This window comes from Artemia sp. Qi Xiang Cuo, chromosome 21 (assembly GCF_049724085.1).
Source record: "Artemia sp. Qi Xiang Cuo chromosome 21, ASM4972408v1, whole genome shotgun sequence".
NCBI lineage: Eukaryota > Metazoa > Arthropoda > Branchiopoda > Anostraca > Artemiidae > Artemia > Artemia sp. Qi Xiang Cuo.
This window is the reverse complement of record NC_142814.1, coordinates 19,683,174-19,698,385: the sequence shown is the minus strand read 5'-3', so window position 1 is coordinate 19,698,385 and position 15,212 is coordinate 19,683,174. Positions and strand designations below refer to the sequence as shown.

The window sequence follows — 15,212 nt, the reverse complement described above, 5'->3', positions numbered from 1 at the left end:
CCTCTTTGAAATCAGAGTCATGGAAGGATTTTCGATCTGTATTATTGGAGGGTTCGAAGAAGGTTGCTTCGACTGTTGCCCTTCTCAAAACCGCATTACTAGTGTACTTTATGATCTTTTTTTATCGCATGCTAAAACTAGTGCTTCTATGACAAGGGCGCCAATTAAGAGAGGGGAATGGCCCCCCTTCAATTCGTGGATTTTTTTTTCTCGTCTCTTTTTTAGATTTTGGAAGACGTTTTTTTGATATTTGATTGAAAAAGTCGAAAAAAGAATCCCCGCTATATTTTGAATTTTTTTTTTTGTAACTTCGTTAAAGAAAATCCTTACCACTCCCCTCTCCTCATAAATTTTTCATGAATTGGCACCCCCCTTTTCCATGAATCTCGACGAACAGAATTGTGTTGTCTACAATTCTTAGCAACAAACGAATTGACGTTAAAATATATATATATATATATATATATATATATATATATATATATATATATATATATATATATATATATATATATATATATATATATATATATATATATATATATATATATATATATATATATATATATATATATATATATTTGTTAATATTCTTTTTACAGGCTAAAAATCAAGGTATTAAAGTTATAAATGAAGATGATTTATTGGAAATGATCAAGACACGCCCAGGCTCTTCCGGTGCTCCTCCGCCTGTAAAAACTCCGAAGAGGAAGAAAAAAGAAGAATCGGCAGAAGAATCTCCAATCTCAAATAAGATGAAGAAGACTGAGAAACCGAAAGTTAGCCCTATATCAGAAAAAGGCAAAGCTGAGGAAAAGAAAAAGACTGCTCAAAAAGCTGAAGATATAAAATCTATAGGTGTAAGTTGTTGTTCACTTTTTTTAGAGAGAATATTTTCTCTTTTGACTTTCAGAAAATATGGATTGGGACTTTCCATGAAAAAGCTTTTGGCTACGATAGCTCAAAAACCGTTAATTTGCACAACATAATTGACGCCGAAAAACGTTTCGTGAATCTGTTTACTGCTATTAAGGATAGTTTTTTACAGGCTTTATAGCTTCATCACAAATGATGACGTACTGCTAGTTCTGGTAATAACCTCACTTTTTATTTCTTAGGTACAGTATTGTTATACCTTTTCTTAAACGCCTCGAGAGGAAAATTTTTGGGGACTACGTTTGCTCAAACAGTATTCCCCATGGTGACGGATCCTCGGGCAAAACTTGTTTTCAAGTACTCCTGGTGGGATCTATCCTGGTTTTAAAGTACTCCTGGTGGGATCTATCCTGGTTTTAAAGTACTCCTGGTGGGATCTATCCTGCACAAGGATATCCCACACCAGAGGGTCGATTTGCAAAGGCTTTACTCTTTCTGGAACGACCTATGAAAGCTCCTTTGATGGTGGCAATGCATGTATTTGTAAAACACTTACATAAATACCACGTTGATACGATCCTGGATCTACTGCGGGGGTTTGGCATCAAAGGTGGTAGAAGTTGCTGCTTGAACGGCTCGATTTTGGACACGTTGAAGAGGAGTGATTTGGTTAGTTGGAGCATTGGCAAAGAGAGGGCAAGAAACATTCAATGATATGGTCTGATGTACGTTGTGGAATAGTTTCAAAACATTTGTCAGTGAGGAGAATTTTGCTTCTTAGGATGACTCTTAGGAGCCCACCGCGCTTACGTATTACGTATATTACGTTGTTTACCTATATACGTCATCTGCGCTTACGTATTAGGAGCCCACGCGAGATATGCCCAGAAGAAATGAACCCCATGAAGGCAAAGTATATCTATTCGTGTTATTGCCTCTCCTTTATACCAAATATGAAAACGTGGTGAGTGTTCAGATTCCGTGCATTTGAAATAAAACAGCTCTCCCGTTTTTAATGCATCGAAACTAGCGAGCAACGCATCCGGCCACGCCTCAGTTTTTTCATAATCAGCCTGAAGCTCTTTATAGGATTTGCAGAGACCTTCGTCCTCAACATTGCAAACTTGTCCTTTTATCAGCAAAGTGGTAAGTTATTTTCCACAGGGTTGTTTATGAACGTAAGAAAAAAGTAGGCCCAATAATGCTTCGTTGGGTTACATCTGACAGCACTTGAGGTTCTTTTGAAATGAAACCGTCAAGGACAAGACATAATGAACGTACACAAAGAAAGTCAGCAAGCACTTCAAATAGCCGATCTTCAATTCCATTGGATTACAAAGAAGACTCCCCTGCCATACGCGATCCAATGCTGTTGTGGTTACAAAGGAGCGAATACCATGCCTCTGATGCAGGAGCTCAATTCACTCTTGGTAATGTGCAGTTAGACAGTCTAATGTGAACTGTGTTCTGTGGCCTATCTTACTCCTGGCTTTTTTACACTTTGGATTTGCATTGTACATTTTGAGGCTTATCTTAGTTATATTCTGAAACTTACATAAGTGACTCTTGGTTGTTTATTTGGATAATTCTTTCTTTTCAAGCGAATTCTACCTTTTTGCCAATTCTGGTTCGTTTTGGTCTGAAATAGTCGAAGAGCCTCATATGTGCATAAAAGAAAAACACATAGGCATAAAAAGACAAAAAAAAAAACAGGTATACGCATAAAAAGAGAATACACATAGGCATAAAAAGAAAAAACTACTCTTTTATGAGGACCAGTGCTTATAAACTGTATCACTGTTCTTTTACATTTATTATTGTATGATTGACTCTGTTTCAATGACATTATAATATCTAATGAGCCTAAAGCTACGAGTTTTGGGAGTTATTTTTTGTAAAAAGTGATATTTAAAAAAAAAAAATTAATTAAAAAAGGGTCTATAAATTTTAATTTCCATTTGAATGAGCCCTGTTGCAACATTCTAGGACCACTGGGTCGGTACAATCACCCCTGGTGAAAAAAAACAAATAAATACGCATCCATGATTTTTCTTCTGGCAAAAAATACAAAATTCCACAATTTTGCAGATAGCAGCTTAAAACCTCTACAGTAGGGTTCTCTGATACGCTGAATCTGATGGTGTGATTTTCATTAAGATTCTAGGACTTTTAGGGGATGTCTTCCCTTTTTTCGAAAATAAGGCAATTTTCTCAGGCTCGTAACTTTTGATTGGTAAGACTAAACTTGATGAAACTTACATATTTAAAATCAGCATACAAATGCGATTTTTTATGTATCTATTGGTATCAAAATTCTGTTTTTTAGAGTTTTGGCTACTATTGAGACGAGTCGCTCTTACTACACAGTTCGTTACCACGAACTGTTTGAAAGAGAATAAACAGCTGGCAAAACGAAACGAATTGAAGTAATCCTATTTTTTAAGGATTTCCGTAAAGGGATGCAATAGGGTGTGTATAGTAATGGTTGTAAAATGTATGGATCAACTACGTTCACAGGAATGTATTTTGGGAGGATATCCTGTCTTTGGAGATCAAAGTTCGACAAAACTGGTAAAACAAATAAATAATGTAAAGATAATAAGAACAAGTTGAAATATATTATTTTTGAAAAGCCCCCTCCCCCCTTCAACTTGCGTAGCTGATTTCAATTGCTTGCTTAGCTGCTTGAATGAATCAATCTTTTGTTTTTTCACGCTTGGCTGAACCTACGTAAGGTGAGGAAGCCTGGGCTCTTTTAAGGAAATTTATTTCATTATTTTAGTTAAAAAATTGTTTGATCGATGTGATTTTTTGAGTAAGTTTGTTTTATTTTTATTTGTTTTTTTTTGTGTTCCGATGATGACGGTTGTTGGACATATAGCCAAAATATTCGAATAGATTGTACAACCTTGTTATTCACTGTCTTTGCAAGTTCTTTATTATCTTTTCTTTTTTTGTACTCTCATTTTGTTTTGAAGTATTTTTTACTTTTTTTTTGTCGAGTCTGATGTATAGCCGGCGTTGTCACAAAACATATTCAAAACGAATTAAACGTATCAGAACGTAATTTGGGTTTGATTCGCTCATACTTATTTTGCCCACTTATTCATTAATGGGAGACAGACATCAAACGCATGGAAATATCTACGTCTGTTGCTAAGCCAAGATGTATTCCATAGGATTGTATCTCATATTTATTTTGTATGTCTTGGAACACCTATCATAGGGCTTTGTCTGTGACTGGCGACGAAGCAAAAAAAAAAAAGACACACATCAGTGATTTCCATGCGAAAAGTGATTTTCCTTGTTGCTTTATATGGGGGATCGTCTCCTTTACAATACCTCATCTTAAGCTGTAATAGTATTGCAAAGTTAGCAAACAGAACAAGAAACACTTTCTCAAGACTAAAAACAAGCCACACACGATTGAGTCACTTAATATTGGTTAGTCATGTCCTAAGAAGGCCCAATAACAGCATCATCAAGCAAGTGCTTCTAGCTGCTTCTTTGCCAGATTGGCTGTGACGTCCTGGCGGTCAGTTGAAGAATATGGGCAACTCTCAAAGGACCTCAACACCATTAGTGAACTTCGAAAGTTTGGCAGAGAGTGGGAGAGATTCTTGCTCCGGTTCTCTGAAGAATTGGCACAAGATCGTGACAAATGTGAATCAATCATACGTAGTCTTCTATATGCCAGGTGAGGCGTCCGCGTCTTGTCCTGCAGCAAGTACAAGTAAGAGTCACTTAATATCAAGCTGCCAGGAATGAAGAAAGAACATCATTCTGAGAGACTATTCATTTATTGAATAGGTGGTATAATGTAGTTTAGTATGGATGTCTTGACCCTTCAGTTTGGTTAGTATGGAAAACCGGCTTCAGTTTGGTTAGTTGTAACTGTGATAAGAATGAAGAAGATGGAAAACAAATAAGCCAGCGAAAAATTTTCATTGAAGACTAAAGAATACTCTTTTAGACTCCAAGTGCCGGTTTTTTTTTTTTCAGAAGAAAAAGAAGGGAGTGTCATTCTTCTATATGTGATTTTCGGTAATGGTGATTCCAATGGTGCAGTTTTTAGTCTGATCCGACTCCATTTTCGAGAGGCTTCACTTACGGCTTGCGGCTGACGCCGCAATCATGATAAAGGTCTCGTATATCCAGTAACCCGTAGGAGTAAATCAAAAACAGGTTTTATGCTCAACGATTTGTTCACTTTCTGTTTCTAGGATTCAAAAGAAGGTAAGTCGTCTGAAAATGCGTCATATCAATGGGTTGACAAGTATCGTCCGACAACCATCAAGCAAGTAGTTGGTCAACAAGGTGACAAGAGCTGTCTGAATAAGCTCATAAAATGGCTTCGAAATTGGCATAAATATCATGCTCCAGGTGCCAAACCAGCACGTCCCGGTGAGTGACAAAATTATATATTTATATACTATACATATTTTGCTTTATGCAATAATATTTTTTATCTTATGTTCGAGTGAAAAAAAAAACAGTATCATTGTAGGGATACTGATACGCTTCTTGCCTTCAATAGGACATGTGAATATATATATATATATATATATATATATATATATATATATATATATATATATATATATATATATATATATATATATATATATATATATATATATATGTATATTTGAAAAAGAAATTACCAACTGTTACTTCTAAGTTTAAGCTGTTAATTAGCTTAAACTATATATATATATATATATATATATATATATATATATATATATATATATATATATATATATATATATATATATATATATATATATATATATATATATATGTATATATATATGTATATATATAAAAAGAAATTACCAACTGTTACTTCTAAGTTTAAGCTGTTAATTAGAGTTTAGAAGTTTAGCTAGCTTTGACGGAGGGATCTTGCCGGTTTTTTGTATTTACTCGTAGTTTGATTGTATTCTTTCCAGACTCCTCTCGGATCTACCCCCCCCCCCTTACAAGAGAAAATAAACTAAATTCGCTGTGATTTATTGGCACTTCATGTTGAAATTATCAAATGAAATTTGTTTGAAATTGATTAATTCATCAATCAATTAAATGAAGTGTTAGAATAAAGTGACGAGAAAAATTTTGTATAAAAGGATTGCGGCATTCGCTTTGTCAAATGGAGTTTTCCTCTAGTAAATGTAAATATCTTGTAATTTTATTTAGCTATATAACCCCTCCCCTCTAAAAAGAAGGCTCTAAATTATGTTGTATAAAGGGGCTTAGCAGGGGTGTATCGAGGATATTTGTTTGGGGGGGGGGTACAAAACACCATTCTAAAATGCATAAAAAATCGTTTTCATGCATTTCTGTTACTTTTTCACGAGTTGGATAAAAATTGCCGGAAGGGTTCAAACCTGGTAAACCCCCACCCCCCCCCTGGATACGGCCTTGAGGCTCAGTAATTATAATACATGTCAGAAAAATTCCTCAGATCAAATAGTTCGTGTTTACTAAATGACTAGGGAAAGAAGATAAAGAAGAGAAAGGAAGGCCTTGAAAGAGTAAGACTAGAATAGCTTGGGTAAATAGACATATATTAAAGAAGACATATATTAAAGTGTTAGCTTTTCATTTTTATTTTATGTTTGTTTGTTTTTTTTTTTTTTTTTTTTTTTTTTTTTGTTTTTTTTTTTTTTGCTTAAAAGTTGTATCCGTTATTTCATAATTGTATTATTTTATTATCTTTTGTTAAATTGTTAAATCTTTTATTAATCTTTTAAATCTCTTATTGAATTAAATTATTTTATGAGTTCTTCTGTTATTTTATTATTCTTATTAAATTTATAATATTATTTTAATTGTATTAATTTATTGTATTATTTTTAATCTTACCTTACCTTTTTTTTACTAGCTTCTATAACAAACTGAATCAATGGTGGCAAAAAATATCCATTTAAGTTGCAAAACTTTTTTTTAAGTCAAACTTATGATGAATTGATTTTGAACAATCTTACTGTACATTTAACTCTTTATACACAGTACTTTATATACACCCTCCTTTTATCTATACATCCTCCCTTATATATAACATTGTTCCTGTTTTTAGTCATATTTTGATTAGAAAGATGGATTTTGAACTCATCCGAGAACTGCAAAGCTTTAGCTGACTCTTCCTGTTAGAGAATTAAAGAGCTTGGTGATTAAATCTGCAGATTGCTCTTATTGCCGTGGAAAGCCTCGTGGCCCCAACTACCGTAATGTAAACGTAAGGTATGTTAATATCCTATAACGGTATACCCTGTTCCAGGTATACCTGGTAATACCCTGTTACGGTATACCTGGGTATACCATAATATACCCAGGTATACTACGGTATACACCACCACTAATATCTCTAGCTATCTCTTTGGAGGGTAAACGGACCCACCTGTCGAAATTGTAATGACGGTGCTTCTCGAAAGCTCTTTTCCTACCCCGCCAGGGTTCGGTGGAAAATCTCTTAACAGTTGTAGAAAATAACTCACGTATATTTTCCAATGTCAAATCAGACAAAACTCACAATATTAAAATAGAAACATAGACTCCGAAGTCTATAAGCGAACTAACTCCAAAATGACTAGATTCATAAAAGGAAGACTTGTGCTGGGGGGGGGGAGGGGGCAGAATGGCACGGACCAATCCAATAAATTAGAGTGCAAATCCATTGGGTTTTTCGCATAATATTATCTTTCAATTGCCCAGATCAGGAAGACAAAAATGGAATTTAGCTTGAAAGCTTACTTATTGCAAAACCACTATAGCCTAGCAACGAGACTTTAACTTATCATTGAAAACTATACTGTAGGCAAATCTAGGCAAATATAATAATGGAAACGGAAACAGGTCATTTATCTGAAAAAGAAAAGAAACATGGTGAAACACCAACAGCTCTCATATTTCTTAAAAAGTACTTAACTTAAACTCTTATACCCTCCCCCGGGTTTCGGTTCCTCTCCCCTTGATTTTAAAAATATCTTCGGGGGTAATTTAATTGCGTTTGTTTTGTATTTTCATTAAAAAATGACAAATTTCCACCTAAATTTTTAAGACTTGATAGCTATGGTGTGAATGCATAAGACAAAAAGCTACTAATCAAGGCCTTTTGTCAGAGAAGCATAGTAGAAGAAGTAGAAGTTTGGGTATAAGAGAAGAAATAGAAGTATTTTGAAAAGTTTAGACTAGAAGCAAGGCTAGCACGAAGCAAGTAGAAAGTTTTAATAATCTTTTGCAGTTTAAATAATCTTTTAATAATCTTTTTGCTGCTTCTATGACACAGGAAATATCTTCTTGTTTTCAACGGACCAAAGTCCACCCAAATTGTTTGATACATTAAACTGATTTATACCCGTGTGTTTGGAAACGATTAAAGTACATTAAAAAAAATATGTTATTTGCTTTCGTTAATCAGGAGAATTTACATTGGTCCTAGTGTTTCAGGAGTCGCTCTTAAAGAGTTGGGACAAAAGTAAAACTTTTTGAGTAAAGAGTAAGGGATGAGAACTGCATGAAATCTATGATATTGCCTGTCACTTCTAATATTTTTGTTTGGCTGTTTTTTCGCTTTCTCTTATCCCCTGTTCCCCTCCATAACGGAAATGATTCCTCCATATGTGTCTGTCATTGTTCTTTAAAAGGGAAGAGTCGTGGAAAGGGTTGTTTGATGATGAAATTGAGTTAGTTTCAGGCAATAGGATACAACTCCTATCTCTTCCCTGTGAGTCTTGATTTCTAATCGAACTGTTACCCTGTACCTGTATAATTATTCGATAGTAAAGTGAAAATATTTCTTTTCAGCTCTTTGGGCAAAAGATGATGACGGAGGATTCTACAACGCTGCCTTAATATCTGGCCCGCCGGGAATTGGAAAAACTACGACAGCACACGTAGTGGCCAAAGACCTAGGCTTTGATGTAGTTGAAATGAACGCCTCTGATACAAGATCCAAGAGACTTTTAAAGGAAGAAGTATCGGAACTTTTAACAACTAAATCTCTTGCTGGCTTCGCTCGTGGTAAGTGCGTTTGCTGCAAGATACCTGTCATGCAGATTATGCTTAACCGTTTTCGTCTTTAACATTGTAACTCCGAATAAAGTATTTTGGGCATACCAGATTATTGGAGCAGAATTGTTTATAAAGTCGTTTTTTCTGAATTTGGTTACATGACGCAAAGCGACAGTTTTCCTTTTTTTCTTATTTTTTATCACTTTTTCTTCTTTTTTATCACTTTCTGATTGTACGATAATCTTTAAAATATGATGCTGACCAATCAAAAGTTTTTAAAGTTTCCTTGGATTAAAACGCCCCATTATGAAATATTCTAAGGGTACAACTAGAAACGATGATGATACCGGATGATTCCTTAAATAAAATTTCGGTGAAGAATTTTAATGTATTATTGGCTGTTAGATTGTTAAGGGTGTAATTGTTAATTTTTGTCTGTTATTAATTAAGTAATTGTAAAGGTTTATTTATCCATGTCTTCGTGTTTCTGAAAATGGGGAGAATGGTGCTCAAAATAGCTTTATCATAGCTTTATTAACATTTTAATGTTAATTAACATTTTATTGCCATTGCTTTTATTAACATTTTAAGGAAGGGTAATGCGATTCCAGATCATTATCAAAGTCGATAATGGGCTCATGGTCCCTGATTTACATGACGGTGATGAACGAAATGTATTTCAATTCTGCAGTTTACGCAAACGCAATGTCTAGAACCTTGAAAATTACATTATTTATGTTGAATAATTCATAATGTTCATTGGATATTCTAAGACAACTTTTGTATATGACAGGTCGTAAATATATTAACTGAACTCTATAATGTCTAAAGAAATATTGAAATTTTTTTGACAAAAACTGAAAGCTTGGGGCCGTCATGACAATTCCTAACTATTCTGAAACACGTTTTGCTAAAACCGTCCAAAGTTTTCATTTTTAGTCTAAAAAAAATTTCTTTCCCTGGTAGCAGGAAATAAAAGGTTTTTTAGGGATTTAGAAATATATTAAACTGTTTTTAGTTTTTGTTTTATTCTTGGAATCATTATTCACATGTTTATATATCCTAATCATGTGCTGTTGCATTACTCCCGAAGGCGTCGCGTCCGGTCATTTTCTTGCAAAGTCTTACATAGTTTTTTGGCAAGCTTTGAGTCTATTAAGCTTTTTCAGTTTCATTTTTCTGCAACTATAATCTATAGGTGTTTTTTTAGTGATTTTAAGGATATTTTTTTATATTTCTCTTCTCCTTCATTCTTTTGTTTTTTTACTTTCGGCCTTCTTGTTTTCAATATTCAGTTGGTTTTTATCTAAGTATAATTCAGAGGATTTTCTAATTTCTGTTTGTTGTTTGTTTTTATTTTTTGCCCTTCTTTTTTCTTTATTTCCTGCTTTGTACTCTTTTATCTACATTTTGTTTCTTTTTTTCAATAAGTAATAAAGTTAGGCCTACAAACTCAAGAAATTGTGTGCACTTTTGATTTTATCTCTTCGGTCTAAACTTCGGTCTAAATTTCATTTATTTTGATTGGCATGGTAGTTTTTGGTGTTGTTTAGTTTTTTTTTTTTTTTTTTTCTTGTCCTTCTGTTTGATTTTAGTGCTATTATTTAATATTATATTTATTCTCCCATTCTCACAGGCCAAAGAGCCTTTGTGGGGGTGTAAAGTTCTGTAATTTTTTCTGTGTTTCTTTTAAATAAATTGATTGATTGATTGATTGATACTAAATTAATTTTTCAAGGTGAAAAAGATCAAAAGCCATCTGCGAATCATTTACTTATTATGGACGAAGTTGACGGAATGGCCGGTAATGAAGACAGAGGAGGTATACAAGAATTAATTCAGTTAATCAAATCAAGTCGTATTCCTATCATCTGTATTTGTAACGACAGATCTCATCCAAAAATTCGGAGTCTTGTTGGCTATTGCTTCGATCTGAGAATGCCAAGACCAAGGATTGAACAGATTAGGGTAAATGACAATTTATTTTGGTTACTATTTTCTACGAACCGTCTCTATAGCCTCTATATATAAAACATTTAAAACTAGAGAAGGTAAAAAACTAAAAAGACAAAACTGTAGCTTATATTCTTTTCTGAGGACCAGGGGAAAATATTTCACTCCCACCCCCCAAAAAACAACAACTTACCTCCCCCCCCCAAAAAAAAACCTACATTTCCCCTTCTCCCCCCCCCTCTCCCCGAAAAAAGGGAAAAAACCTTCTTGAAAGTTTTAACATGGTACCCCAGCCATAAGACAAAGTATACTCACAGGCTATGCTCACTAAACTACATGAAAAAAATTGTTACATTTTAGTGGAATATATTGACTAAACGTAATCTGTAATGAGAATGTTCGCTTGGTATCAGGTGTCTGGTTTCCAAAAGAAAATAAAAACCTATACTTTCTTTTGACCATCACGAAACTTACTGTTTGTAAAATAGTCTGGCGAAATTCTCGCCTCAGATACTTGTCATTTTTTTCAGATCTAGCAATTGGCTTGGAGTTACGGACATTGACAAATTGTATAAAGTAAATATATCCATTTTATATAACAAATTTTATCAAGACTTGGACTTTTTTTTATTAGATTTTTTTTATCAAGCCTATGAGAATTTTTTTAGAAATGAAGATTCACCGCCTATTTTGATTTGAACCTACCAATCATCTGTTGAGGAAAATGGCTAAAAATTTCTGGTGTCACTTTATATTTTTGATTACAAAAATAGTCTTTGAGTCCTTGAAATAATGAACTTAGTCAAACTGGACTGTAAAAGGGACAAATTTTTCCTAAAGACCGTCAACGATTCAGGAATGCTTCGAAACGACTCAATCTAATTTTGAAGTCCTTTATCAACTCCATTGCATTCTGAAAAAATTGCTGTTTCTGGCATTGACATTTTGATTTGTAATAGGCTACAGACAGCATATGTTTTGGGGAACTCCTTGTACCTCTTCTTGCATACCATTAATTAAGGTTTTCTAAGGAAGCCTACTTATGGTTGACGAAGCCGACCATTTAGGTCTGTGTCTATACACATTTTGCTTATTAGATATATTGATTCTTATAAATATTAATATATCAATCCATCAATCATATCGATATATCATCAATCGATATATCAATCCATATATATATCGATCGTTAGATGCCTGATGACTATTTACCGGTTTGTGTAATGTAGAGTTTTTTCTATTATGTTTGGTATATGTTTTTATAGTAAATCTATGGTCTCTAATGTATTTTTTTGAAAATACAGATGGCACGGACGTTCAGGATTGCCAATTTTTCTTTTAGGAGAAGTGCATTTGTTCCTGGTTTATTATCGGATTAGAATGCAGAATATATAAAAAAAGTTACTGGAACACGTGAATTGGTAAACAGCCTCCATTTATCTAACAAAAATGGTGGTGATCAATTATAAGGCTCTGAAAATTTTTATCAAAACAAACAAGAAACCAGTTTATTTGATTTAAAACAATAGTTTATAGTTATGTTTAGTCTGCTTCTCTGAAAGGCCTTTACTCAATTGTAAGCAACCTGTTCTTGAAGCGTAATTTTGCCTGCTACGTTAGAAATACGTGGAAAGAAGCCTTTGGAAACCTTTTTATGGTGGTATGGAGGAAAAGGCACTCCCAAAACACATGCTGTTTAAGGGTACGGTAACAAAATTTCCAGTTTAAGCGAATGGACTGCAAAGCTAAGCGCAGCCAATGGTGCCGATCTCCACTTTATGAACTTCCAGCCAGGAAGTATAATAGGGGCTGGGAGCCAGCTATTCCTCGAATTTGTATAGCCTACATCTGTATACATGTGTGTACATGTTTGTACATGAGTGTACATGTGTGTACACACATTTGTGTACATTTGTATAAATTTTTGTTCACACATGTACACACATGTACACACATTTTTGTACATTATTGTACATAGTATTGAATGTGTGCACATTATTATATAAGATTGCGCAGGTGTGTACATGAGCGTAACCGTATGTATTCACATGTACAATCTTTCAAGCACATATACACATATGTGTGTACATGTGTATACCGTATAGTACTTTACTGTACATGAGCACACATGTGTGTACATTATTGTACATGAGTGTACATACATTTGCGCACGTGTGTGTACATGTGCGTACCTGTGTGTACATGAGTGTATATGATTGTAAATGTGTGTACAAGTTTGTACATGAGAGTACATGTGTGTACACACATGTACACTCATGTGTGTAAATGTCTATACATGTGTGTAAATGTGTGTACATGAGTGTACCGTGGTGTATATACAGGTAAACACATGTTTGTACATGAGTGTACATGTGTGTACATGTGTATACATGTGTTTACATGTTTGTACATAAGTAAACACATGTACACTTATTTACAAATATTTAAACACATATGTGTACATGTGTGTACACACATGTATGTACATGTGTGTACATGTGTTTACGTGTGTGAACATGTGTTTACATGTGTGTACACATATGTACACACATGTGTGTATATGTGTATACTTGTGTTTACACACCTGTGAGTACCTGTGGGAACATGTATGTAACTGTGTGTACATGTGTACACACATGTACACACATGTACAAACATGTACACACATGTGTACATGAGTATAACTTATTGTATCTAAGTGTACATATGAGTATCCACATGTGTATACATGTGTTTACATGTGTGTACATGTGTTTATATGCGTGTACATATGTATATATATGTATACATGTGTTTACATGTGTGTACATGTTTGTACATGTGTGTTCATTAGAGTGTATTTGTATACACATATGTTCGCACCTGGGTGTACGTTAGTGTTCATGTGTGTATACAAATACACACTCATAGTTGGATTGCCCAGTTTGTTTTTATCAAAATATGATGTGTTCTGAACTTGAAAGATCAAATAAAATTTCAAGAGGTCTTTTTTACGTAGTAACCTCAAGGTAATACGTTTCGTCTCAATATTCTTTGTCGAATGTTACATCAACCTAACAAACTCTTAAATTTCGAATGAATGTCACAACTTCTGGGCATGCAAATTGACTCGATCCAATTGTTTTTATCCTATTATTATTGCCAGTAACAACTCTTCATTTAGATGGGCTATTAAAATACAGAATATTACTAGTAAAAGACACAATATTTCTGAAAAATACAGAACTAGTAAAATACGGAATAGTACAACACATAAAAAACTACTACTATGAAAGTAAATTGAAAGCTCACCGGCCCAGGTTCACCAGCCCTGGGTCGCCATACCCTAGGCTGGCGAACCTGAGCAGGAAACTTGTGGCGAACGTGGGCAAAGGGTCATCTACATGAAGTTTTGATCTAATCTGTAATTCTTGATAGATGGTGCCAAATGCTTTTGAGGAGAGTGGTAGCATAAACTGAGAGATATATTAGGTAACAGACAATTACCAAATCTTTTAAAATAGCTCTTGAATAGCTTTTTTTCTAAGACATAAAATACAGCATTCTGCAGGAAAAAATATACCAATTATTAAAAAAATTTACTTACAACTGAAGGCAAATTCTCTGCACTAATAAAGTATCGCTAGTAGATGGCTCTTCCATTGGCAAAGTTTCCTGGGTTTTGAACGCTATGTGTTCGAGTAATTTTGAAATGACGAACCTGGGCCGTGGTGAAGGTGAGCTGGTCTTTCCTACCCTTCCTGTACCCTTACCCAGATTTCTTCTGATATCATGTTGGAGCTCGATTTACTCTGGCTGAGTCACTTCTATTGTACTGTCACAACTTACGGAAATAACGTGGGGGTCAATTGAACGTTGAAATAGTTTGCTAAAAGTAGGTTGAAATTTCGTTATTGGATATTTGTATTTCCGTAAGATTGAATGCTAAAGCATATCGACATGCCCATTTTTTTAGATTTTTTTTTATATTTACAAATTTTTATGTAAGTACTAATAATTTTTATATAAGTAGTAATAATTTTTTATGTAAGTGCTAATTTATATTTCTGCTAGATGTATATAATAGACGTAATTGTGATTTAATGCTGACAATTTTTTTCTATTCAAATTCCCTAATAACTAAGTTAAAATGTTTGAAAAAGAAGTTTCTTTCTGAATTTATTTATTAGATACTATTTAGAATAGTATCTAAAACCTTCTGAAAATGTTGTTGCTTTGGGTTTGAGCATTTTCATACTAGATGTCCTATTTTCAAAGCTTTATGTAAGTAGGATAGTTGTTGTATGTGTTTGGATTTAGTATTATTACCATGTAGAATAATATAAAATAGTATTTTTTAGATTATTTAGAATAGAAGACTACTACTA

At 33.8% G+C, this 15,212-nt stretch overlaps 1 protein-coding gene across 1 annotated transcript in view; it reads left to right on the top strand.

The window, feature by feature from the left end:
- Nucleotides 1–15,212, top strand: part of Gnf1 (germ line transcription factor 1) — an 86,398-nt gene that overhangs the window by 35,834 nt on the left and 35,352 nt on the right. The window contains exons 6-9 of the mRNA XM_089107158.1: nucleotides 603–860; nucleotides 5,100–5,280; nucleotides 8,686–8,901; nucleotides 10,631–10,860. Coding sequence (XP_088963284.1) covers nucleotides 603–860; nucleotides 5,100–5,280; nucleotides 8,686–8,901; nucleotides 10,631–10,860 — 885 coding nt within the window. The remainder of the gene's footprint in view (nucleotides 1–602; nucleotides 861–5,099; nucleotides 5,281–8,685; nucleotides 8,902–10,630; nucleotides 10,861–15,212) is intronic.